The sequence below is a fragment of the Oreochromis aureus genome, linkage group 17, assembly GCF_013358895.1.
Source record: "Oreochromis aureus strain Israel breed Guangdong linkage group 17, ZZ_aureus, whole genome shotgun sequence".
NCBI lineage: Eukaryota > Metazoa > Chordata > Actinopteri > Cichliformes > Cichlidae > Oreochromis > Oreochromis aureus.
In genome coordinates, this window is record NC_052958.1 from 20101149 (window position 1) to 20128840 (window position 27692).

Here is a 27692-nt window from a genome sequence, read left to right on the forward strand (position 1 = left end):
AGGAGAAGTGGGAGGAGTAGGTAGAGGAAGAGGAGGGGTGGCTAATGGAGGAAGAGGAGGTGTCCTGCACAGTTGCGTCCAGAGGAGAGGAGCGGCCGCCATGTTAACCAAGAAGCCCGGAACCTCGGTTCTTCCGACGGGTAAGCATACCCTTTGTATCCGACAGAAGGCACCTGAGCCCGGCCACGATTGAGGAGATGCCCCAGTGTTTCTCTGGCTGTCTTTAACGGCAGGTAGTGAGTGAGACACGGAGGAGCAGAGCGGGGAGGGCTGGGAGCTGTGCTAGCTAAGTGGTTCCAGTACGAGCAGCCCTCCAGGCTCGCCCTTTTCGGTCTCTGCTCATTAAATTAAGCATAAAAGCTGGGGGCTAGCTGGACTGACAGCGGGAGAAGTGAAGGAAGGAAAATCAGCTCAGTCCGTCAGGTTTATTTTTAGCAAACAGATGAGAAGTGACAGCAGCAGCAGCTTTTCCCACAGTCTCTCCCTGCTCCGGTTAATTCCTCCTCCTGCTCTCCGTCAAGCTGCCTTTGTCACCGAGCTACTCCTCGGTGTCCTGGCTCTCCTGGTGCCCTGTGTGTGATGTTAGCTTTGCTGGTTTCTGTTTTGCGTGTTTTCCGTTGCTGGGTAATTCTTGGCCTCCGGCTCCACAGACAGAAATAAATCTTCGGTCAGAGGTCAGTTGGTTTGCTCCACATTAAAGGTATGGTTTCCCCCTCCTATCACTTCCTAACATCTTATTTAAGGAGCTTGACAGCCTCACGCTGATCCTATTGGGGAGCGTTACAGCTGATATTCTGCCTTTATATTCATAAAAAGATTCAGTGGCTTTGTGCTAGCATGGAAGCTTTCCATACACTCCTGGTGTCTCTGAACCATTAAAACAAGATTTATTCGCTCTCCAAAGGTCTGACGATTGTGCTTGGTTTATTTTTTTTAATCATATGTTTAATTTCAATAAATACTTTGATGGTTGGAGGCAGTTTCATTTTGCATGATGAGCCTGATTAGTATATTAGCATTGCATTAATGCTGTTAGTGTGAGGAAGTCACAGCAGAAATTACTTGTGGTATAAACAGGTTAAAGGGCGTAGCCATCCATTTGTGCGTGCACTGTTGTTTTGAAGCCTAAAGGTTGGCCATAGTGGTTGTTTTGAAGCTTTATTAGCCGTAAACTCCTTTATTTACACCGATGGGCTAATTTTGGCTGGTGTATTCATAGACTTTTGGACATGTTGGATATTTGGATGGTTTGTGGTCTGCTGTTTTAAAGCCACAGCTTTGGCCCCTTTTGACGTTTTCTCGAAACCGGATGTGGGTTAGAGCTGGGAAATTGTTAGCTTGGTTAGCTATTTGGTTAGGTCCTTTAAAGACTACGTTAAACCTTTAGGTTTATTTTAAAGGACATGACCCTATTTGGAGAAAATTTATAATATGTACAATTTACTGTCTTGTTAAATAGGGTGTTGAAAAGGCATTTAAAAAGACTAATGAGTTGTTAGCTGATGTTAGCGCTTGCTAGCATCATTACATTAAATGGAGTTCTAACTTTTACTCATGGAAAATCTGTTTATATTCATATATTTTTAAAAAAGTTGGAGATGTCTATCTTGTGGTGTGAATAGATCTGTTCGGTCATTATGGGGTTTGTCAAATGTTGGAATGAGCTAGGAAGTTGTTAGCTAGCCAATGTAATTCACACTGTGATATAAAATGGTAGTCTAATCTTGGCTAGTGAAAAATGTGCCTTAAATATACACACATGGTTGTAAAAGCTAATGGTAGCCACAGGAGGGGTTACATAGGGAACTATTCAGCAACTAGCTTGGTTAACAAGGTGATAACGAGGGTTACTGGGTTTTGGAAAACAGGCTTTATGTTTTGCTTATTGAGGTTTTGGAGACTCTTGACCACTAACCATGTGACTTAACTTGTCCACCATTCTAGATGTGTGATAATTAAGGGAAGGGATCAAGTGAATAAGTCCCCAATCACTCCAGTTGTGAGGTGGAAAATGAATATAATGGTTGTGAGTAATTTGTGGAGGTTTATGGCAATCACTGGAAAAATGATTGCTAAAGTCAGTCGCGTAGGTCCCCTGGCAACTCGCCTGTTGCTAGGGTAAAAGACATGGATTCCCACGACTAGTGAGCAAAAAACTTGTGATTGCTGCGGTCACAGTTTCAGTGGAAATGAATTGACTTGTGTACAAATGTCATCCAGCTGCTAAAACACTGAAAAGCATTAAAGCTGAAAAGTGCGACACAAACGCAAAGGTAAACGGAGGTTTACCTTTAAAGTAAAAATTACACCTTTAACTTCATTTTTACTTTTCTTTGTTTTTTGTCAGTGTTGTAAATCTAACAATTTCTACAGTCTCTCATAGTATAAGGCCTTATACATACACGCACTGTACGTACCTATGCATATCTCAATATACGTAGTGATAGAAGTAGCGATACCAAATGACAACAACATCAGGAAGAAGAAATACGAGAAGCTTTAGAAGTACCAAGGGCTCAGAGAAGAGCTGGAGAAGGTGTGGAAGGTGAAGGTAACAGTGGTCCCAGTGGTCCCAGTGGTAATGGGAGCACTAGGTGCAGTGGCTCCAGCAGATCCCAAGAACAATATCAGAGATCTCTGTCCAGAAGCAGTGCTAGGAACAACTAAGATACTGTGTAGGACCCTCAAGCTCCCAGGCCTCTGGTAGAGGACCCAAGCTTGAAGGCCCCCTCTCACTACCCGCAGGGGCGAGAGGGGAATTTTTTTTAATACACTTATATATAGGTATATATAAATAAATAATTTATAACATTAATAAGAGGTCCAAGAATGGATCCCTGTGGAACACCTGTAGTAATTTTGTTAATGTAAACTGAACGTGGTCATGATCTGCTGAATCCACTTATGGCATCTGAGGATAACATAGGGACATGTTGTACCAGGTGAAACGAGTATTTCTTGTTTTCAGGATTTCCTCTTATTAACTTGGCGCAGTGGTAGTAGTTCTTGTGACTTCCTTGATTGGTGTTGGCATATACCTCCATTTTGGTAATAATATCTAGGTTTTGTTCTGCTGCCTGTTTCTGTTTGTTTTTAGATAAAAACCCAACTATTGTTACTGTTAAGTTGTTTTTCATAAGTTTATTTCAATCTGTGTTAACCCATCTTCACTCTAATTCTACAATAAACATATTTAAAAGAAATATCACGTGCTTCATGAAATAAGTAACAGATAATTTAACCTTTTTAGGCCTCATATATCCAGCAAGGTGTATGTCAGGCGGTTGTGCCAAATTTATTTGAAGCTTGTCTTGTGGATAATGTAAGGGTGTTATGTGTAGTAGCATGAAGTATATGCTTTGCAATGTATCATACTATCTTTAGGAACTAAGACATTGCAGTTGAGTTCGATTGCACATTGCTGTATTCAGTTACAGTGATGTAAACAGAGGCAGACAGCCAGATGTAACATAGCTCTGATATTATTGCTGTCATTCGCTCACAGCCAGAGATGTGCTGTCAGTAATGAAGTTTAGACAGTGACTGATACAGAGTATAATTACTCGGTGATCACAGTCATGTTTTTGTCATTTAAACTCTCAGACTTGTAGCAAGCTTTCCCTGCTCATCCCTCATCCTTGTCTAACCACCTGCTTTATAATCAGTTCATTAGCTGCTTGAATCAGAGTCTGTTTCCTGCTGTGTGCTGGCAGTTTGTGCTGGTTTATGCACCGTTTCCAGATCTGTGTCCCAGTTTCTCACTGTACACCGACAAGCACAGGGTGGATGTCGTAATGTTGACACTACGTGCTGACAAATGTCTGTTAAACTGGCTCTGCAGCAGCAGCACACGGGGTTTTAAAAGGTGCTTTTGAGAGGAGGGCGGAGTTTGCGACTGTCTCAGTTATCTGTGTCAAAGCAGATGGTGCCTGGTTATCAGAATACCCACATTCAGAGAGTTTCTGTTTTTGAAAACATCACAGCTGCTTGTTTACAAGCAGTGGTGATCATCACTCTCGCAGATAGATCGACAAACCTCATTAATGTGGGTTTTTACCAGCTGCTGCTAATTAACAGTGATTCTGAAATGGAAAAGTTTGGATGTCATCGGGCTGATTTGGTCTTGTTTTCCATTTGAATGCACTGCTACTGAAATGGTCACATTTTAATCTCTTAATTCTTGTTTCTCAACATGTGTTTTCCCAGTTTCCCCATCCTTATCTTCGTGTATCTGAGTGTGACATTTATTCAGCAGTGTCTGTGCCATAAAGTGACTAGTTTTGACTTATAAAGGGCAAAAATAGGTGAAATTGTGAAATTTCTGATATTAATATTCTTGGTGATTTTACCCAGAAATCCTGTTTAAAAGTCCAAACAGTGAAAATATGGCTAAATTTGTGGATTTAAAATAAAAAGATGTTGCTGAAAGGGAAGTGAAAAGTTAAAAAGGCGAGGCAGCCTGAATAAGTGTGATGACGGCATCCGATTTCCATAATTAAACAGAAACATGAATACCCAGCACATACCTGCCTTGTGAGCAGATAGGTAGATACTTTAGTCTAGCTCTCGGTTGAGCCGTCGCTCTTTAAAAGTCGAGTTTGGATGAATTACAGTTTGAAAAGTCTCAACATGTGTGACTGAACAGCAGCAGTATGAGTCAGTTTACATCTTCATGACTGAAACAGTTTGTTTACCCTCCTGCGTAGTAATGTTAGCACACCACCAAAGGAACAGCAGCATGTGTTGATTAAAAATATACAAGTAATTAATGGCTTTATTGCAATTTTCACACTTTGTAAAGCCACCCAGGTCCCGTTGGACCATTTGGCTGAGCACTTTTGGTCCCCAGGCTGCATGTTTGACACCTCTACATTAGTGGATTGGCCCGACCAGAGCCCTAACAGCCAATCAGTAGCTTCAAAACTGAGGGACTTAAGGGGGTCTTCACTTTGACTCCACAGTTGTATGTTGTGCTAAATTTGGGTGTCATTAACACCTAGCCATGTGCGTCTGTCACACACATGAATTTTTTGTTATTTTTATGATACTTCACTCACTATTGTTAGAAGTAGGGAATAGTGTAGAGGTTCAACTAAATGTCAGTGAGTCATCTACAGGACCCTGTGAGGAACAGCATGCTGTGATTTTGGGAGCTTCGTAGTTTTTTTTTACCCACATCTTTTATATCTCCAGCACCTCTGCTGGCTTGTGACATTGCTGAGCGTCACAGTGCTGACTTTCCCACTCGACCGGTTGAGCAGCATGCCAAGCATGCTCGCCGACTCTCTGGCATTTCCAGCTCGGTGTTGAGTTTGCATTCAGAGCACTGCTTTTCCACTCCGGTAGCATGCATTTGTTGGGCTCGCAGGGAGGCTGTGTGCGCCTTCCAGTACAGATCCCTGTTACACTATCAGTACGTGTTGCAGGAGGCCCTGCAGAGTTGATGAAGGGCTGAGAGCCCAGCAGGACACTGGATGGTCTGAGTTAGAGCCTGAGCTGGTCTGGAGATTTAAGCTCTGCTTTTTAATGCTTTTATTGGCTGATAATTTTATTTTTCTGACTAAAGCAAGGACTTTGAGCTTCTTTCAAATCTGTTAAGTAAAAGTTGTAGTAAAGATTAGGAGTCAGATGATTTCTGTTTTTTCAGGCCTGACAGACACACAGATTATTAGTAATCAGACACTGATAAAAAATATACACTGGCATTCAGTATTAAATCTAATTGTCGACATTCAGAGTAAAAAAAAAAAATGTTTGCCAAGTTTATTACAATGAACTGCAGCTAAACTAAAACGGTTTCCAAGTCAGCTTCAGAAAGTATCGCTGTACAATATCTGCTCTGAACATTTGAAAAACACTACCCATCTTATTAAAATAAAACTGATACTGAAACAAATAAAAATCCAAACTGAAACGGGCAAGCTTGAAACAGAGTTGAAAAAGCAAGAACTTAAAACAAAATGGTAAAAGAAGAAAGGACAGATTGTAATATCTCTAACTGTCAGTGTAAGCATGACTGGTCCGCATGTAGTTAAAACAGAGCCTGCGGTAACCATCAGTGCATTTTCCTCTTATGTTTCATACAGTATAATAAATGTATTTCAAGCTAGGGCTGGGCGATATGACCCAAAATTCATATCTCGATATTTTTTTAGCTGGATGGCAATATACGATATATATTTTTTTTTTTTTTTTTTTTTTTTTAAATCCATAAAGTAAGAACAAATAGAGAGTTCTTAGTCAAAGCTGTGTCCCAGATGTCACACAGGCACTTTTATTAATATACAGCATAGATGTACATGAAAAAATTACTCAAAAATAAATTATGAGCATTTATTAAATAATAATGCTACATAAATAAAAGAAAACTGTTGTTTTTGTGCATAACAAAGAGCTCACAATTGTGCAGTCAAAATGTAAACTAAAAGACGCTGAGCATAATAACAAAGACAGATTTCACAGCAGCTCTATTCCCAAGTTCTACTGCGTGACTGACAGCCTTGAGTTTGAAATCCGCTTCGTAACCATGTCTCTGAACTAGGGCTGCCACGATTAGTCGACTAGTCACGATTACGTCGACTATCAAAATTGTCGACGACTGATTTAATAGTCGACGCGTCGTTTGAAGCTTTGTAAGATCACAAAAGACGAGGAATAAGTAGTAGGATTTAAGAGTGTAATAACGGACTGAAACAGAAGATGGCAGCACTGCATGTACAAGGATGCCAGCTGTTACGTTACCTCGAAGAAGAAGAAGAAGAAGCAGTGTCCCAGAATTCATAGCGCGGCCCTGCTCAGTTTTCAACAATGGCGGCAGCTAGTTAGTTTTAATATTACTCTTATTAATCTTTCTGGGTCACAAAATAAACGTTTAACATATTTTCAGGCGAGAATGTAGCTGTGTAAACCTCAAATATCTGCTCAGTTTATCAAGACACTGCATATTTTCAAAAGCGCTCCGGCGACGCGGAGACGTCTGTTACCCACTAGCTCGATAGCTAGCCGGGGCAAGGCTCACTAGAGCCCGTGAGAACACCGGACTCCGGCAAATCGTTTTCAAACCCACCACCGTCTTTTCGCTACTCAGGTTAAACATATATAAGTCAGTTAGATAACTTAAAAATGTTATTGTTTGGCCTTTTTTTTTTTTAGTATTTTATTTGTTCCTGAGTAAATCAGTTTGGCTGAGATTAAAGTTATAGTTTATACACGGCCGAATAAACGTCAAGCAGACAACTGATTATCAGAAGTGTGAGATGTTCGAGAATATACTCCGGTGTCCCGTTATATTTTAGATAGCAAGGAGTTTATTAAACTTTACCGAAACAATCTGTAAATCTCATTAAATTTAATAAACTATCATCTTGTCTTTATTTTTAGTTAGCACATACCCTAAACACTTAAAACTGTAAGCTAATGTTATATAAGAGCAGATGCTGCTGGTGCAATAAGCTGTACGTTTTACGTCCAATGGATGCATGATCCGATTAGTCGACTAATCGCAAAAATAATCGGTGACTAGTCGACTATCAAAATAATCGTCTGTGGCAGCCCTACTCTGAACAGGTGCCATTTATGGTCCTTATACACACACAATACGGTAATATTCCGTTGAAGCACAGTACGTATTACTCTGCGAGGCTCCTCGGTAGCCATAATGCTCCGACAATCCATCAAGCGGTGCAGCTCCGTAGCTTACCAAAGTCGTACTAAAACATTTGACAGATTTTCGAGCGCCGTGTACCACATAAAATCGTTTCGAGGTCAGTAAACACAACCAGAATTCATACATAAGGCACACGGGATTATAAGGGGCACTGTTGATTTTCAGAAAAATCAAAGGATTGATTTTAAGTGTGCCGTATTTTCCAAACAACACGGTAATAACGACGCCTGCTAGCATGCTCTACTAAAAATAGTGGTTTGTTGTGTATCTGACAGACGAAAGCTAAACCAGTTCCACACCACTGAAGTTGCAGCATTTTTACAAACCAGTTCTGGTTCATCCTTTTCATTTAACGATCCACTTTCGCTCTTCTCATTCTGCGTCGCCACCATGTGCGTAAGTAAACATAGGCACTGCGCACGCACGTTTTACCCATATTCTATTGTGATATTTCATTTTCCTGTCGTTGCCCAAAATTATACCGGTATTACCGTGAATGGTATGATATGGCCCAGCCCTATTTCCCAGTGAGGTATATTTCTGTCTGTGTACATGCTGTCATAATGTGCAGTAAGGGCTCTCTTTGCTCTGTTGTTTCTCCATGCCGCAATGCCTTGTATGCGTTTTGTTTACAGTTTTTCTCATGCCTGGTTGTTGTTGTTCTTTGCTTTTGCTCATTTCTTGTTATTTTATGAGCCAGATGTGATTAAATATGGCTGAATCTGTCACTTTTACATGATGGACTGCTTCTTCTTAGAGAAAAGTCAACGATAACAGTAGTGTTAAAGCACTTTCATTTTCCACTAAGAAATAAAATACCGTATTAAACTTTAAGCTGTTTATTGTGGCTGCCTGCTATCTTAGCCGCTAGCATGACCTTCCATTCTTGTTGTTAGCGTAGCCTTGGCCACTGTGCTCCTTTTCTCTGTTTGTGATAATGCCTTGAGCTTGTTCAAATTGTTTGTAGCAGGAGGCCAAGGGTAGCCCTGGCAGGTATTTCTTCAGGTTGGGTGTGTCTGCCGTAGGGGCTGGTCTCAGTCAGAACAGGTTGTTAAAAGTTTGAGACGCTTCAGGGACTGACGCTTCCGTCTCCACAATAAGGTGCATTCCTCAAGTATTTTTAGTGCAACCTTCATGCAAGTTTGCCACTACTCAAATGCTGTTGTGACTCAAACAGAGAGGATGTCATGTTTATTAGCATCTTTGGCTTCAAACAGCAGCTTCGTTCATTTACTGGAGCTTTTTCAGACTGTGGACACTTCTGCAAGGTAATTGGGTTTTACTCATGACAGGTAACGAATCATGTGGCTCTAAAGAAAGAGAGAGAGAAGCGGTACATCAGCACATTTTAAACCTGCTCTACTTTGCTCCCTTATTCACAAAGGGTCCAATGTTTTTCCGCTGGATATCCTTCCAGACACAGACCCAAATGGATCTGCATCAACTCCTGGGATTGAACCGGAGATCTTTTGCTTGCTATTCTGATAATTGAATGATTTGCAGTTGGTTTGGGGGTTTCCACTGCATGCTGCTGTCAGTACAGTCAGGGTTGTTGTGGTTTCCAGACAAATGTCTGTTTGCAATATTCGATAGAACTTATCTACATCTTTTTTTTCTATCCATGAATCTGCAGGGCTCTAGAGTGCGACCAATTTGGTCACAAATGCAACTGAATTTCTCAATGGTGTGACCAAAAAATATCCTAGGTCATACCAGTGCGACCAACCGTTCGAGTACAAAAAAAAAAAAAAAAAGTCTCAGCAACTCTGAAAGTCTCTGTGTGGCCAACAACAGACACCCATTGTGCCCATATGGTGGTCTAAACCAATCAGAGATGGTGAAGGGCGGAACCTCTCAAATGCCCATGTCCAATTTAAGATGTTCAGTTCGAAGCCTTTGAGTCACTTTTAATTTTGACTTGCTTTTCATTTTATATATCTTGAGATATTTTAAGTTTAAATCTCAGCTCAGTGAAGCACTTTAAGCACGAGAACTTTTTCAGCACTGTTTTTTTTTTTTTTTTGATTTGAGTTGAGTAGAGTAAAGTTTGACTTATCTGACTGTTTGTTTTAGCTTAATGCACATGTATAATCCGGTGCACCTTATGTCTAAGGTCCAAAAAAATACTGTAACTTATCTTTCTTGTAGAAATCTGCTCCAAATAAAGAACTTTGTGTTGACAAGATTGTTAGTTAATCATTTAGAAATCAATATTGTCTCTATGGACAGCAATTTAAAAAAAACAAACAAAAAACAAACAAACAAAAAAGTGAACATGTAAAGCTGCGGTGTTAAGCGATGCGGTTGAAGAACTTGGGTGCAAAAAAGTTCTGTGGTAAAAAGTTAGTCTAGAGCCCTGATCTGACCAAAGTGTTTCTGGCTAACTGATTAAAAGTTTTTCTAATAAAATGTCATCAAATAAGCAAAAATGGCAGATTTTTTAATCCCAGTGTGACATAAAAGTTTTAGTTTTGGACTAACAAAAGTTTTCAGTTTTCTTCATCGTCCTGTGGCATGCCTTTGTGGCCTTGCCAATGTGGTTTCGCCTCACCCTCCATGTTATCCTCATTAGCGGGATTAAGTTTGGATTAGAGGCAGAGAGCAGCAGTACAGACCATCTGCCTGCTTCAACTTGCACCGACACAGGAAGTCGCCGGACGGTGGCCTGCAAGGGTCTTCTTTGTTTATCCATTTATTGTTTCCATGACAAGCCAGCAGAAGATTCTGATTTTCATTTCCAGCTGTTCAGAAAATATTTTAATGATCTGGAGCCTTTTGATTACAGAAATAAGCTCACAGACACGACTCAACATAGTGGGTAGGATAGCTCACTGATCAGCCATCTAAAACAGAGTTTGGGCTGTTTTTGTTGAAACCAACTTTACGTGTGAAATCTGATAAATGCTGATTTTACTTCAGAATGAGGCTTTAAAAATATTTTATCCTGACAAAGTTGAGCCGCTACAGGTGATATTTCCCAGGTAGCACATGGAAGTATCCTGGCCCACGTCCATCTGTGCTGCAGGCATTTGTGTCTATAACCTCCTGAAACACAATCTGAAGCTCACAGCGTAAAGCCCTGATTGGCTGTGCGGAGGCGAGAACAGTCAGCCGCTGAACTTCTCTTTGTTGTTTTGTTTTCATTTGTTAGTCACGTTTCCTGTGAACGACCCAAAGTGGCAGAGAAGATATGAAAACTTTGTTGTCAGACACCTTTTTCCTCTAAACTCCTTTGAGTCCTGTCACCTTTTTCGGGGGTTCAGATCGGAGCTGTTTGAACTCTGCGTATAAACCCTGTGCAATCAGTATGTGGTAATGTTTGGCCTGCTCTTACTTATATCACTGGTTCCCCTTTAAAAGTGATGTGAAAGTGACTGCTTTGCTCCCTCAGAAGCGATTCTTAAGTTAACAGACTCTGCTGGTTGCTGAGTTTTGATTTCCTGCTTCTCCTTTTTCACGTCGTCACTGTGAGTCGGGCTGTGAACCATTGACAGCAGCAGAAGCTGATAAAAGTGTTGTTTAAAGTCCAACACGCTTTATCACCCAGCGGCTGTTAAACTTTTGGCTCTTCAGTTAAGATACTCGTCCGCTGTGACCTCTGACCCGTGCGTGGTGTTGCTGTCGTCATGTTGCTATTAAAAAAGGTGAAGCTGCAGAGGGAGAGGCAAAGAGGTAGGAACTGTATTGGAGATTACGAGGCTAAATTAAAACCTTCATCCTCCTTAGACTCTGTAGGACTGACTCCAGAATGAACAGGATTGCTTTGGGTCAGTCCAATCCAGGGCTATTTGAAGGCAGTTAGCAGGACAGTCAATGAGCTGTTTACATGCAGACTGGTAGCTAAGCTTTCAGCTACTTCAAGCTTTCTTATGCTGTATTTACATGGTACTGTACAGACTGCAGTGTTTCCCACAGGTTTATTTTTGGCACATGTTATGTTTGTGTATGTGTCAACACAAAGCTTTTACACATTGGTCACGTTTACATGTTTCAGTTCATCAAACTAATCTTGGACAAACATAACCCAGGTAAATACAAAATGCAGTTTTTAAATGATTATTTCGTTCATTGAGGGGAAAAATGTATCTAAAGCTAACTCATCTCATGTGAAAAAAAGTAATTACCCCCTCTAAGTCATAAATTAACTGTGATTAGTCACATGTCTGATTTCTGCCAGACCTGCTGAATCATTAAATTGCTTAAATAGAACCTGTATGATAAAGTGAAGTAACCTAAAAGATCTCAAAAAGCAACACATCATCCCAGGATCTAAAGAAATAGATACAAAAGATCTGCTGGTCTTCTGCTGCCACAGCCCATCTGCTACAAGTTTCAACATATTTTGCATTTAGAGATGCTCTTCTGCATACCTTGGTTGTAACGAGTGGTTATTTGAGTAAATACTGCTTTCCTGTTTGAACTTCAGCAGGTCATCTTGACCACGTCTATGTGCCTAAGTGCTTTGAGGTGCTGCTTTGTGATTAGCTACTTGGATAACAATTAAATAAAATTGTTAAATAAAAATAAATGTTAGAAGCAGTTTACTCGCAGCAACTTAACTGCAAAAACCAGAAAAACATCATCTTTGTTACCTTGGGGCAAAGCATGAAAAGGGTTTTTGGTGCAGTGATTAGATGGTACAGTACAAACAGGAAAAATACATGAGGTCAAAGACTACAGCGTCACAGAAAAAAGCTGTGGAGTCAGATTTCTCTTGTTCCAGGAAATAAAAAAGAAGATTAAGAGTTAAGTTTATTCTTACAGCTCTTATCAAATGCAGATAACTTTCTTTAAAATCGAGAACTGGGGCATGTCTAAGTAGGTAAAAGGCGTACAGGTCAGGTGTACGGTGTTTGGGTGTCATAAAGCGCAGCAGATGGCGAGACATGACGACACTGGTGAAGGAGCTGATGAGGCTGGAGGTGTTGGATGAAGTCATAGTCACTGTGCCGATCGGCACAGGTCAGGCTTGGATGTTTGAAACTTACAGCGGGCTTTTTGGCTACTTATGGACATTTTGTTAAAGAAATGAGAAAATGATGAAAACTGAGCTAATCCAGATTTAAAAATAAGTAATTAAATTATGATTTTTTTTTTTTTTTATGACAGTTTTTGCAAGAAAAGTTACAGATTAACTTTTCTTACAAAACCTGCATAAAAATCAGCAGACCTTTACATATGTGAAGCTGCGTCTGGAGAATGTTTACAGATATTGTTTAAAGATATTTAGTTAATAATTGTAGCTCCTGTGCTGCTGGAATAACTGGAGGTTTTTCCATTCTTCCCATTCTTCCACCATGGTGTGAATTCAGCTCATTTTATCTTCTTAGACAGCACAGTGCAGAGTCGGTCTAAAACATCTTAAAAACCAGTTTTATTTTTCATTTTTGAGATACTGCCCGATAAAGGTTGTGTAACTCACCAGGTTTCCCATCTATGATTTTAAAAAAAAAAAAAAAAAAAAATCCTTCTTTGCTTCCTCCTAAGGCTAAAACACTCAAATTCAGAAACTTTTTTTTTGTCTGTGTGTCTGTGTGTGTGTCTCCAAGCGGGACTACTTGAAACACAGTCATTGGTTTTTATGATGTAAAAGGCCTTAAAAACACACATGACAATAACAAAGCTGTCATATAATCATATTTTCTCACTCTCTTTCAGGCAAAACGGGCGAGCCGGTCTACTCTCCCGGTCACAACGGCTCTCAGGCCACGTCGCCCGCCGCCCTGCCCCCACTTCGCAACAGTAACCACCATCATTTGACGGTATGGCTGCATGCTGCTTTATCATTTATTACTTTCACTTCTTTGTCATTGTTGTGTTCAAAATAACACATGTGAAAAGCATACAGCGGATATCAGGCCCAAGTATCTGGACTTCTTCCTCTTGATCTCAGAATCTTTAAAACTTTAGGCTGCTTTAGAAGAACTTTGAGTAGTTTGCTTATTTAGGTTTAACCAAAATACACAAACTGTGTGTTGTGTGTAAATGTGCTTTGATAAAATTAGTACTCCTCAAACTGTGTTTTCTTTTACCAAAATACAAATATTTTTCTTCAAACTAGGACAATTATGCTTTTCCTTCTTTTAACGTTTGAGGCCACAGTGTTGCTGCACTTCTAGTATGCACTTAATTATACAAAAGCTTTCAAAGACCCGCCTGGAAAAACAAACAGAAGAAGAAAAAGACTGAACCCTGCACGCAGCAGGCTGTCAGGGAGCGAGGGGAGAGAGCAAGCCATGCTCCGCCCTAATTGGCTTTATATGAACGCAGGTGAGACTAGGGCTGGGCGATATATCGAGATTTTTAAAAATATCGATATATTTTTATACGAGATAAGCTGTGACAATATCCTTTATATTGATATAGTCTATGTTACGTTATAATTATACTTGTGGAACCACAAGTTTGCCTCTCTTTCGTCCACTTTTGTCTCTACGCAACGTTACTCGGCCTCGCCTCTCTCCTTCACTGAACACAACTCCCCCTCCTCCCCCATTGCTTCACCTGCAGGCAGCGACAAGATGGACACGGCAAATCTCCGTTAACGAGTTACTGCGCATCACCCCGTGCATGGGGCTGGACAGCGTCAACGTGTTAACGAGCTAACCACGCTAACGAGCTAGCCACGCTAACGCCATGAAGCCCAGAGGGGCTGCACGGCCTAAAATCCTTTCATTTTCTCAAAAGTTGACAGCGTGCCTTATGTAAGAATTCTGGTTGTGCTTGATGACCGCGAACCGATTTTATGTGATACACGGCGCTCAGCAATATGTCAAAAATGTTTTAGTACGACTTTGGTAAGTTACAGTGCTGCACCGCTTGATGGATTGTCGGAGCATTATGGCTACCGAGGAGCCTCGTGGAGTAATACGTACTGTGCTTCAACATAACATTACCGTATTGTGTGTGTATAAGGACCATAAATGGCACCTGTTCAGAGACCTGGTTACGAAGCGGATTTCAAACTCCAGGCTGTCAGTCACGCAGTAGAAGTTGGGAACAGAGCAGCTGTGAAATCTGTCTCTTTGTTATTATGCTCAGCGTCTTTTAGTTTACATTTTGACTGCACAATTGTGAGCTCTTTGTTATGCACAAAAACAACAGTTTTCTTTTATTTATGTAGCATTATTATTTAATAAATGCTCATAATTTATTTTTGAGTAATTTTTTCATGTACATCTATGCTGTATGTTAATAAAAGTGCCTGTGTGACATCTGGGACACAGCTTTGACTAAGAACTCTCTTTTTGTTCTTACTTTATGGCTTTAAAAAAAAATCGAGATATATATCATATATTGCCATCCAGCTAAAAAATATCGAGATATGAATTTTGGGTCATATCGCCCAGCCCTAGGTGAGACTCAGTAGCCTGTCAGCACAGAGGATGAACCAGAGCAAAGGCAGGTTAATAATGATGATAGAGAAAGTTAAAACAAAGATGCCTAGCAAGGTTTCGAACAATGATGGCAGCATGCAGAAGTCATTCAGATTGCTCTAAATGCTCTATTTTATATTTTTTTATCTGCTCTGTGTGATGTCACGAAGAGGGAATGTCACTAATACAGTCATTTGAGTACCTCAGAGTAGTTTATATCCTCTTTTACTGTGTGTGGTTCTTTTTTTTTCTTCTATTCTCTTTCCGCTCCCAACAAATCAGGGTTGATTGCTACCCCTCCAACAGTGTCTTCCTGTTAAAAGGGAGTTCTTCCTTTCTACCATCACCAAGTGCTTGCTCACAGGCAGTCACCTGACCATTGGGATTCTTTACCTTACAATACACCTGGAAATTAAAATTGAGCAGTCTACTGAGCTGAATAGAAGCTCCACTCTCCTCTTGCTGTTCAGATCATCTGTTTGTGGGAGGCAGCCAATCAGGAGATTAAAGGAAATGGATGAACTACAGCAACGCCTACTTTAAAATAAATAACTGTGAAGCTGTTACCAAGAAGAATGTGAATCTGATCCAGTTTAATTATAAACATTCAGTCTGCTAGTGTGTCTCAGGTTCATGGTTTCATTCTGATAGTCATCAGCTGGTGAATAACAGAAAAAGTGATGAACAGATTAGCGGCAGTCATTCTGCTCAGACCTTTGTGGTCAGCAGCTTTGTGCAGGTCGTGATTATTGAGTTTGATTCAGATTCTGCAGCTCGGGGTTTTGTCCCGTTCATCTCGGCTCATCGTTGGCAGAAATAAGCTGGTGAAATCATCTCTGTCGGTGTTCACGTGTTAGCGTGCTTTTAGCGCCAAGAAGCAGCACTTCTGTGCACCAGCCTGCTGTAGCCACATGGCTAATAATAGCTTCCTGTGACAGGATGCTTTAAACAGCTAAATGGTTTATAGGCTGGTGTGAAGGACGCACACACAACACTAATGCTATAAAAGAAATAATGCATCATTTATTTGCTCTGTTTATTTTATCACCACTTTTGTACGCGATAACAACGTCAGTGGAATCTCTTACCATACATTAACATTGATGTCCAGGATGGCAAATCAGAGGCTTCTTATCACTTGGAAAAAGACACGTTTAATCGAGGAGCAAATATTCATTGTCTGAAATTGATCTTCCAGGCTCGAGTAATTTACCTGCAGTAGCTAAAGCTGTTACTGATCTCTGAAAACACTTATTTCACATCCACATTTAGACCAAACTTTATTTTGTGCACTCTGAGGGCTTTATCAAGCTCACATCCACACCTACATTCAATCAGCAATCTCCAGTTTATTTAACACACGATAATGGTCACAGTGGTGCCATCTACTTTGTTTATGATTCACGGTTGTCACCAGAACGTTGGTCAGCAGAGCTGTGCAGTGCTTGTAAAAGCTGCTTTGATTACATACAGTTAATATTAACCAGCAAAGCGATACCAAACTATAGTTAAGGTCATGTGACATTATCATAGCTAACTAAACCTGAAAAGTCTAAGTATGGTTAAATGTTTTGGTTCACTAAAATAAAAATATGATAAAGAGTACTTACTGAACTAAACTAAAAATATGTAGTAAAAATTTTGTCGTGTACTTTGTCAAATTGGTTAACACAAACAACCTCCATCCTCTACGTGACGTTGTGCAAGTGTGTTTTATTGTTATACCAACAATGAAACCATAAAAAATAATAATAACCAGCTCTGAAACTGATAAGAATAAAACTCAAAATATTTTCTTTTTACTTACTAAAAAAATCAAAACAATTTTTTTTTTTTAATTTTTTTTTACCTAACCTATGTCTGAGCTAAAGATTGCAGATGATCGTTGGCGTTTTTATTTTTTTCTGTGTTTATTTATTTGCACATGCTACTGCTCAATCTGGACATCTTCAGGCTTTTACATACTAAAAAAGTTTAAATTCAAAACGGTTGACATGTAATTCAATTTTTTTTAAAAAGTATGCACAGAGGTAATGATTCATTCATTCTCCTAAATCTTTTCAAATTATCCGATTTCACACTGATTCTGCATTTCAAATGAACGTGATGTTCTACGTTCATTTGAACGAAGCTGCACCGCTTGATAAATTGTGGGAACATTAAGGCCACCGTAGTCAGGAGCCTTGAGGAGTTATCTGGGTTCAAAACTCCTTCCGCTTCAGGTCCAAAACAATGCGGCATCACTGAGAGTTAAAAACTGTCTAAATTCTTTCATCTTTAATGAAATGATCAGCGTTGCTGCTTTAACAGGCGTAACAATTAAGTTTAACATCCAGGCATCCATGAAAACAGAATTTATGAAATTTAACGGAGTTAGAAGTTAGCAGGGATTTAGCTTGCTAGTTTCCACCTTAACATGATATAGCATGTTCTGACTGAGGAATTTCTGAAAAAAAATTAAAACATACAGCTCTGCTATCACTTCTGCCATAAATGAAGACAGGAAACTAAACAGCAGTGACTTTTGTAGGTTTACTGAAGTTGGACTAGCTGGTATATAATGATGTGTGACGTCAGCGGTCCCCAACCCCCGGGCCTCGGACCCGCATTGTATATGCTGAGCTCTAAATAAAATTAGAGCTCAGCATATACAAATTTTAATATACTGCAATAAAATTCTTAATGAGTGCAACCTAATGACAAGTGAACCCCGGAAGAAATAAAGTCTTATATTGGGGCAAATTCTTTAATCACATTTGACTGATAATTCTGTACGGGCAGTTTTTATGTCTCAGTAACGATTGAAATGAACAGAAATTTTGATTATTCTTCAAAATAACTGCCAGAATATGTACCTGGAAACGTTTCAAGATGGGTGTCCAGTGGCTAAACTTTCACCTGAAAGAACTCATTTCCCAGCCCTCTTATATAAAACCATTTAAAAACATAGAAATGTTACACTTAACTTTTTTATGTATGGTTAATAATAAAAAAAAAATCTGCAGATTAATGAATAATGGAAATCATTTTCTGGGCCACAGTGAAAGAATGAAGCAACATTTGGCTGACTGAGTCGAGGTGTAGTCAGGTAAGGGAGGAGTCAGCGGAGCCAGATCTTATATATCACTGTAGCTGCTGACACATTCACACAAACGGTTTGTGTGAGTGTTTCATCTCCTGATTGTCATCCTCATGTTTGTGCCACCGTGTCCTCAGCTGCCGGGTTACAAGAACACACACTTACTGTGTTTTTGTGTTAAGCACCGGGTCTTTGAACCAAGCTGCTCTGCCGTGTGTGTGTGTGTGTGTGTGTGTGTGTGTGTGTGTGTGTGTGTGTGTGTGTGAGTGTGTGAGAAAGCACCTCTGTTATCTGAAAGGACCCAGGTGTGTTGGTCACCACAGCAACGGGGAGTGACTCAGTGAGCGGGAAACAAAGGGAGACAATGAGCCGGAGCCGCCTGTTAATCAGAGGGGGATAATTTCCCTGACACAGTTCATCTTCCCGGGAATCGTTTTTGTCTAATTCACTCATTTGTGGGTGTTAATTATCCACGTTTCTCTGAGAGCGCATGTCCAGGTCCATATTTAGATGACACGCATCAGAAAGCGAATCATTAAAAGGAGAAAAATAAAGTCCCAGAATGTATTAAACTCAAACCAAAGACATAAGTGTTCATAAAGTGGCCACCTGCTCGTTACTGCTGTTAAATAAACCTCTGTTTCCTCGGCTCAACTTGCAGAGGACTCACTCTTATTTTTAGCCAATACTTCCCTCTGTTTTCTGTCAGGGAGGCTCTAAAGTTGCGATGTCGGACGCCGTCCAGCTGTCATCGCAGTCGCAGGGCCACGTCACTCAGCTCTACGAGGAGAACACCAACAAGCGCCCGGTGCTGACCTCCCAGCCCAATGGGCTGGCTCCAATCAGCTCGTCCCGACCGGGTTTGCCGCTGCCAGACCGGCAGACCTCTGCGTCAGAGCCTGCCCACCACCACCGCCAGAGCAGCGCAGCCTCCAACAAGTCGACGGACAACAAGCCGAAGGTCAACCCCATGACCCCGGAGCAGGCCATGAAGCAGTTCATGCCCAAAATTTCGTCATTCGAGCACCACGAGGTGTTCAGCTACCCCGAGGGTGAGCATCCCTGACCACTCCGCCTTCAAATGGTCATTCCAATTGATTAGATGTCGGGTGCATTGGCAGGAGAGAACCACTAATAACTGATCAATCATCTGCTTCCTCCTCAGTGTATTTTGTTGGCCAGAATGCCAAGAAGAGGCAGGGGGTCATCGGTGGAGCCAACAACGGGGGCTATGACGATGATCAGGGGTCTTACATCCACGTACCACATGACCACATCGCATATCGCTACGAAGTCTTGAAGGTCATCGGCAAGGGCAGCTTTGGACAGGTACGATTGCTGACACCCCCCCCCCCTTTTTTTTTTTAAATTTCCCTTTTTAGTCTGAATTTTTTAGTCTTTTTTCTTTTTCTTTTTTTGGATTATTTTTGTTGACTTTTTATTAAATTCTGTTTGTGGTAATGTTTAGTTCCTGACTGTTTAAGAGTGATGACAAGTTTTAGCGTCTTTGCAGTAATAATTTATAACCTTAATGCCTGCTGAAGTTTCCAGATGATGATGATGTAGTTTGTAGTAAAGACAGTAGAGATGGTCATTACACAGCTTAGCAGCTGAGCTTTGTTTGGTGAAACATGTCTCATTATAAAGGAAAGCTGCAACAAAAGGAGTTTTTAGTCATCAGGTTGAGTCTTCATGTTTAATTTTAGGATAAGTTTTTTTTTTTTTTTTTTTTTTAATAGAGAAATAGCAGTTGTAGAATAGAACCAGGAAAACCATGAATTTAAAAAAATATCTTTGCATACTCTTCTATTTTGAGACTTTAGTTGGTATTTTTTTCTTTCTTTCTTTTTCTTTTTTGACACCAAGAATATCTGATCTAAGATTAATGACGGCGTGATGCTCTTCCTTTTCCTCCTGCAGGTGGTGAAGGCCTTCGACCACAAGACTCAGACCCACGTGGCTCTGAAGATGGTCCGCAACGAGAAGCGCTTCCACCGGCAGGCGGCAGAGGAGATCCGCATCCTGGAGCACCTGAAGAAGCAGGACAAGGATTCGAGCATGAACGTCATCCACATGCTGGAGAACTTCACCTTTCGAAACCACATCTGCATGACCTTCGAGCTCCTCAGCATGAACCTGTACGAGCTCATCAAGAAGAACAAGTTTCAGGGCTTCAGCCTCCCGCTGGTCAGGAAGTTTGCCCACTCCATCCTGCAGTGTCTGGATGCGCTGCACAAGAACCGCATCATCCACTGCGATCTCAAGCCCGAGAACATTTTATTGAAACAGCAGGGACGCAGCGGCATCAAGGTCAGCAGCTGTAAACGAATCCGAGGAAAACCCCCTTTCTTCACTTCAGACCCTTCAAACTGCTTCTCTCTCTCTCTCCCCAGGTCATAGACTTTGGTTCCAGCTGTTATGAACATCAGAGGGTTTACACCTACATCCAGTCCAGGTTCTACAGAGCACCGGAGGTTATTCTGGGTAAGAAAAACACTGAGAAAACTGGGAGCGTTTCCTTTCCTGTATGGAAGACAGTAAGTGCCAAAATGAACTGGCACATTATAAATTACTCAATAAAGGAATAAAAAGCCATTAAATAAAAAATAATATTAAAAATATAGAAGAAGACTGAATTTAGGGAAACTGATTCAAACATTTTAAATACATAGTAATAAAATATATATATAAAATTACTTGTATTTGATTTTTTAACTTGTCATCATTTTTGTTGAGCTCTGACAGCAGAGCGTTTTATTTTCACTTTTAAGATAAAATACAGAATAAAAGCTTGTTGTCCTGACTTTAAATAAGAACCAACCAGCGATTTAAAAATACAAACAAACATTTCTCTTTAAAATTAATCAGCGTCAGGTTATCTTTGCAATTTAATAATAGATATAGTCATTATTACTTGCGTTCTACTGATGTTTCAGGAAACTCTGAGTAAAGCAGTTCATCACAGGAAACAGTCTTTGGACTTCCTGAACGTGACTGCTTTACTTTCTGTTTGACCGACTAGCCAATAATGACACAGGCTGGATTTGATGGTGACCCTCTTTCCTCTCTTCCAGGCTCCAGGTATGGGATGCCCATCGACATGTGGTCTCTGGGCTGTATCCTTGCCGAGCTGCTCACCGGTTACCCCCTGCTGCCGGGTGAAGATGAGGCTGACCAGCTTGCCTGCATCATCGAACTCCTGGGAATGCCCAGTCAGAAGCTCCTTGACGGCTCCAAGAGAGCGAAAAACTTTGTGTCATCTAAAGGCTACCCACGGTACTGCACCGTGACCACGCTACCTGACGGCACCACAGTGCTGAACAGCGGGCGCTCGCGGCGGGGAAAAATGCGCGGCCCCCCGGGCAGTAAGGACTGGAGCACGGCGCTGAAGGGCTGCGATGACGCGCACTTCATCGACTTCCTCAAACAGTGTCTAGAGTGGGACCCGGCACTCAGGATCACGCCCAATCATGCGCTTCGGCACCCGTGGCTGAGGAGGCGGCTTCCAAAGCCTCCGTCAGGAACCACAGCAGGAGAAAAGACCTCATCGTCCAAACGTGGCACGACCACCACTGATGGCGCCATCACCTCCATCTCAAAACTCACCACCACCTCAACCACCACGTCGTCCTCCTCAAAAACCAGGACTAACTTAGCAGCTATTACGGACGCCAACGGAAACATCCAGCCGAGGACAGTGCTGCCCAAACTGGTCAGCTGAGAGTGAATGCACCCCACTCGCTGCGGGGAGGACGGCAAACCAGCCAGAACTGAATAAAATGGTTTTGTCCAGTTCGACAAACGTTTGGTTTTTCAGCGTTGTTGGGGTGCGTTCAGAATAAACACGACATGGAAATGAGCGGATTGGCTATTCCGCCGCACAAAACTCAATTAGATGAACTTGCTTGCGTTCAGGAACGCCTCAAATCCTCAGTTTTACATTTTGAGCAGCAAGACACGAAGTGACTGCACTTTGTTTGGACCCGACTGCGGCGCCACTCAGACAATCAGAACTCACTATACCGCTCTGTAGCTCCAAACTCAAACACATCAACAACATGGTGCTGACGGGGGAACAAGGCTGTTTTTAAAGTGTTTTTAGTACAGAATCTTTTTAGCTGGTTTGATTAATCAATTTAATAACTTCAGTCTTACAAGGTTATATCCAAACACAAGGCCCTACAATGAAGGAGGTTTATGTGGTTCACTGACAGTTAAGTTTGATATATCCTTTTAATTCTAAAGGTATAGTTGTGCAGTGATTAGCTTTCTAGTCTTTGTTTTATGTCAGAGTGAAAAAAAGTTTGGTTTCAGTTAGGGGTAGATTGGTGGTGTTTAAAAGCCCAGCAGAACCACCTCCCTGCTAGGTGGCTAACTTTGTTAGTTAGCTTTTGTTTTACAGCGTAGCTAGCCTTTTTTTACCGTGCTAGCATAGTGCCTGTCAGCTGGCTAACTGCTAGCTGGCACTGGTTGTTGTTAGACAGCTACATGTTTCTTACCTGTCCCTTTGCTGGCTAGGGTTAGCTTAGCGAACTTTAAATCTGTCAGCTAGCTATAGCTGGCTCCATGTTTGCCTTTTTTGGCAGTCTGGCAGCTAGCCTTAGCCTGTTTTTAGCCATAGCTCGTTAGCTCTTCACTGCCCAGCCTTACGAAGCACAGACAGAATGAAATTTTTTTTTTAATATCTACACTTTGTTTTTTGATGGGGATAAAATAATGCCTGAAAAGAAGAATGTTTGAAGTAAACAAGCACCAGTTTTTTTCCTTTTGTAATGAATCAAAACTGAGCACTGAGGGCACGAAATGGGGTTTGAGGGATTACCACAGAGGAGCTGGTTTAATAGTCACGTTATAAACTTTAAATCAAAGACCATGGATTAAAAAAAAAAAATAGATTTAATGTTGTAAACCAAAGGGGACAGTGAAGAATTTTCTTAAATAGCCATTTTAAATAGTATTTAATAATAATTTGTCATTGTACAAAGAAAATAAAAGATGATTGTTAACCGTTACGCGGTAGACGTTTCACCTGAGCCCAGAAAAAAAAAGTTCTAATCTAAAATTAACTTGTACACAAATCCTCATGAGCAACAAAATGGGTGTGAGCAACTTTATTTGATTTTCAGAATACTATAGGTTTACTGAGCTCCTCCATTGGTTTTTCTCAAAGTATGGCAAGGTTGTTTCAAATCACAGCCTTTAGAGCCATTTGGAGCATGATATGTAGTGAATACCCTTTTTTTTAAAAAATGGAACAAAGAGAATATTTAAGGAGCATCTACATCGGGATGGATCGAGCAATAACGCCTAAAGTTCAACTTTTTTTTTTTTTTACTTGCGACAGTCAGTGAGTGATTAAAGGTGAATACCAATGGGACCTAAGCATGGTGAGCCACTGCGTCTGGCCCTGAATGACGCGGTAAAATTACAGATTAATTTAGATGTTTATTGATTATATAGATCCAAAAAGAAGTACATTTGTTGATACGTGGATCAGAGTTCATTATTGAAAAAATTATAATGGGACGGGAGATGATTTTTATTTATTTGCGACACGTTAATATTTATTAATCTAATCTATGTACTACGTGCAGTTTATACTGTATACTTGAATGTGTGTGTGCTAGTCGTATGTACTAGTGCGTGTATGCGCATTCGCAGTATAAAGGGTTTTTTTGTTTTTTGTTTTTTAAAGCTTGTTCCCTCAACCCTGCATACACACACACACGCACACACATGCACACACATGCACACACACACAGCTGTATCTGAACGCACTCTAAAACTTAGGAGGATGACGACTAGGAGAAAAGCTGGCCCACAGTTGGCCGTGTGTGCCATCGGCCTGGTGATGTAATGTAGCACGCAGGAAGCGGACGATGATGCCGCGATGCTCAGAAGGAACAAAAACACACAGACACTACCTGCTCCACCCATCTCAGGGGAAGCTTTGCCCCCCTTCTGGAGGAGGAAGAGGAGGATAAAGAGGGGGGGTCCTCTCTGATGTTTGTTTTTTCCGAGGACTTGATTGGGTTTTTTTTTTTTTTTTTTTGTCTGTTTGTTTGTTTGTTTGTTTTTTTTTAATTCAGTGAGATGAAGTGCAGAGAGTTGTAACTGTGTGCCTTCAGTATCTCATTGCCATGTCACACCCACCGCTCACACACACACACACACACACACACACACATATTCTTAAAGAGATGATGTCATGGCATCAACAACAAAAATGAACAACAAAACCTCCCAGGAAGTCTGTCAGCAACCTTTGGTGACACTCACACCAGCATGGTGACATTTAATGGCTTAGTCTGGAAGCTGATCAGTTCCTGGTTTTTTGGGGGGGGGTTTTCTTTCAGTAAAGCCCAAAGACACCTTGTGAACCCATGTGACCTTTGACCTCTAAACCCCAGCTTGTCTTCACTGATCTGATACAATGGTTTTGTGGTCAGTGGAGACTCAAACACACGTCTTTAGCACAGTTTACAGAGCAAACAATAGTGCAGCAGAAAGCTCAAACTCTGGATACAAACACCAAAACGTCCACATTTGACCCTGTGGAAGTGTTCTTGTGAAAAATCAGTCCGGCTTTCATTTCCATCTAGGAAAACAGCTGTTTTGCTCAAATCTCAAGCCCTGGATACATTTTAGAGGTTTTACTCTTGATTCTTACCGGTAATTCTTTTGACTGTAAGCAAGTCAGATTTATAGCTTTCTGAATAGTCCCTCTGAGTCTTGACCCACTATAAATGGCAAACTTCCTGCCATAGGTGAGACCATATGGGGCCTGGAGTTGTGAATGAATCAAAAAACTATGTAGTAATCCTAAATGAGTACACGTGCCACCATATTTCAGTACTTGTATCCACCTGTGAATGGTTCCCCCGTTATTGCTATCTGCTGCATTACAGAACATGCCAACTTACCAGCCAAAGTAGCTTTAAGCTGACCTGTACCGACATCCACAGGTGTGTGTTTGTGTGTATGTGTGTGTGATAAGATGATTTTTTTTGGGGGGTGGGCAGGGGGTGTATAACATGGCTGCACAATGTATAGACACATATCAGCCCACTGTCGCCATGTGTCCCCGTGGTACAGACCGGTGACACCTGCTGACGATAGGGCTAAGCTAACACTAGCCGTTCGACTGCTAGCGCCCGGCCGCTAGCTGCTGCACTGACATTTGTTTTCTTTGCAGTGATGCTAACACTAGCCTACTGCTAAATAAATGCTGGTAGCACGTTTTTACCTGCTAGCGTTGAGCTCTGCACAGAAGTTGCTTGTGCAAGCTGTTAGCATTAGCATTAATGTGGTTTTAAAGGTGTGGGTTTTTTTTTTTTTTTTAATTTTAAATATTTGTACCTCAGATCGCTCAGTTATTACTATTATTATTATTATTATTATTATTATTATTATTATTATTATCATTAAGATTATAACCGCTGTCAATGTTGTGACTAACACCCAGGGCATTTGGTTGACTCTACCAAAGTGCATTCCTTTACAAAGCTAGCTCAGAGCTAGCTGCTCAGATAGACACGCAGGTAGGTAGGCAGGAAGTATGAAAGAATGCAAAGGGAAAGTGGACAGAAAGGCGATCGAGTGAGAAGCAGCCGTTGTCATTGAGATCAAAAGAGCATGAATTGCAATGTTTTGTTTGGTTTTTATTTTGTTTGTTTGTTTGTTTTTGGGTTTTTTTAAAAAATATTGTCACTGGCTGCAGTCACACTCATGATGTTTGATTTAAATAACCTCCGGTAGCATTCAGTTGGGTTTTTTGTTTGATTTTTTTTTTTTTTTTTTTTTTTTTTTTTTTTGGACAGCAACTATAGCCTGGCTATCTTGCTAGCTCAATGCTTCACTAGCCAGTTAATGTACAATCCCATTAGCCATTTAGGTTCTCTTCGGGAGTCTTTGCAGCCAGAGGTTAGCGGCTGATAGCGTGAAGCTGCGCTGTATTTCTGTGATATTTGCCAGCTGGTTTTTATTGTGGATTTTATCTGTAAATAATGTGCAAAGTGTTTGAATAATACAGTTTTTTTTTTGGGGGATTAAATGCGCTGATGTGCCACACCGCGGCCAGTTTTACAATGTACTGTATGTACTGTACAGAACACAGAAGTTGACTTTTCTAGTGAGCCTTTGTTAAATTTTATTGTGGTGCAAGAAAAGGATTATTAATAAAACAGTTTTATTGTTCATCTTTATGCGTCTGTCTTTTTGTGAGTCGGAGTGTAATGAATGAGATAGATGTGCCCACTTTTTAATTGCAAACAAAAAGTGAAAAAAGGCACAAAACATGAAAACACTAAGAGTTATTTAGAAGTTAAACAAAAGGTAGTACAGCCCCACAAGGTGCACAAGCACACTGAGACTTTACAGAGGTTGTCAGACAGAGTGGAAACTCTGGCGTAACAAAAAACAGCTGAAAGTATTCATGGAAAATGAGGTGAGAAATGGAAACTACAAACAAAGCAGTTAAGAATAAAATTTGAGTTGCCAATGCAGGAAAAGTCTTGGATTGGCCTCCCCAGAACCTGGACCTCAACATTATTGGACCAATGTGGGATCATCGTGACAGAAAATGGTACAAAAGGCAGAAATGTGCAAAGAAGAGGTTTGAATGTCCTTCTAGAAGGCTGGACAACTGAAGACATCTGCCTAAGAGTCCAGGTTGAGTTGAAGAATAAATGGTCATAATAAATTCGTTTCAAGCTAGCTAGAATTATACAAACTTTTTATTCCAGTCTGGAAACATAACAATTCAGCTTTGAGTTTGAATGTTTCTCCTCTTCTTCCATCTCAGGTAGAAATCCATCAGACACTTAATGACTTGCAGGAGACTGTGGAGGAAGCTGGGAGATTAGAAGGGGGTTACCATGACAACACAGTCTCCAAGGTGCTAATGAATGCAGAGTTTTCAAGGAGGAGGACGTGACATCATATGTGACAAGGAGCCAGGAAACAGTGAGGCACGCTGTCATGGCAACCAGCTCGGCATTATTAGCGCTGTTTAGATTAGCACCGACAACACAAGGTGTTAGAATACAGTACACACAGGATGTGAAGGTGTCACAGGTCTTTATTTACAAATAAATTTACTTATGAGAATCCATGAGCGCCATGTAAAGGACAGATGCCAAGAAGGAGCAAGTTAAGAGAAGATTTACCCCTCTACTTCATAATATCATTCATCAGATCCTCTGTGCTGTGGCCTTGTAGAGACTGAACAGAATTATTTTTAGAGCCTGTAGTTACTGGAGGTCCTTCACACAAAGTAATAGTTTTCATCCAAAATGCACCTGATATTAATAATTAATTGAATTTTCACGGCTACAAATGATCAGAAAGCTCAAAAATCACCATTATTGTTGCCTAAAACAGTACGATACTTCTCATGTTTTACTCTGTTGAACCAAAATATGTAATTTACCTTCATAAAAACCTACCAAACCTCCAAATTCACATTAAACAAGAGGATCTATGATAACTAATCAACATTGGTTAACCATTTACTGGCTGTTTGTTTGTTTTTTTGTCTGGGAAAAAATGAAACCAACATGCTTCTTCGAGT

General features: G+C 40.8%; 1 protein-coding gene across 3 annotated transcripts; it reads left to right on the forward strand.

The window, feature by feature from the left end:
- dyrk2 (dual-specificity tyrosine-(Y)-phosphorylation regulated kinase 2) lies at window positions 1-26321 on the forward strand. Of its 3 annotated transcripts, none has more exons than XM_031737174.2 (7): window positions 1-140; window positions 13325-13428; window positions 18831-19173; window positions 19287-19450; window positions 20042-20431; window positions 20515-20605; window positions 21196-26321. In XM_031737174.2, the coding sequence occupies exons 1-7, from the start codon at window positions 101-103 to the stop codon at window positions 21840-21842; spliced, it is 1779 nt and encodes a 592-aa protein (XP_031593034.1). In that variant the 5' UTR covers window positions 1-100; the 3' UTR covers window positions 21843-26321. The 3 variants fall into 3 exon arrangements, with proteins under 3 accessions (XP_031593034.1, XP_039457090.1, XP_039457091.1); XM_039601156.1 differs by lacking the exon at window positions 1-140 and adding an exon at window positions 181-700; XM_039601157.1 differs by lacking the exon at window positions 1-140 and adding an exon at window positions 661-674.
- The last annotated feature ends 1371 nt before the right edge of the window (window positions 26322-27692 follow it).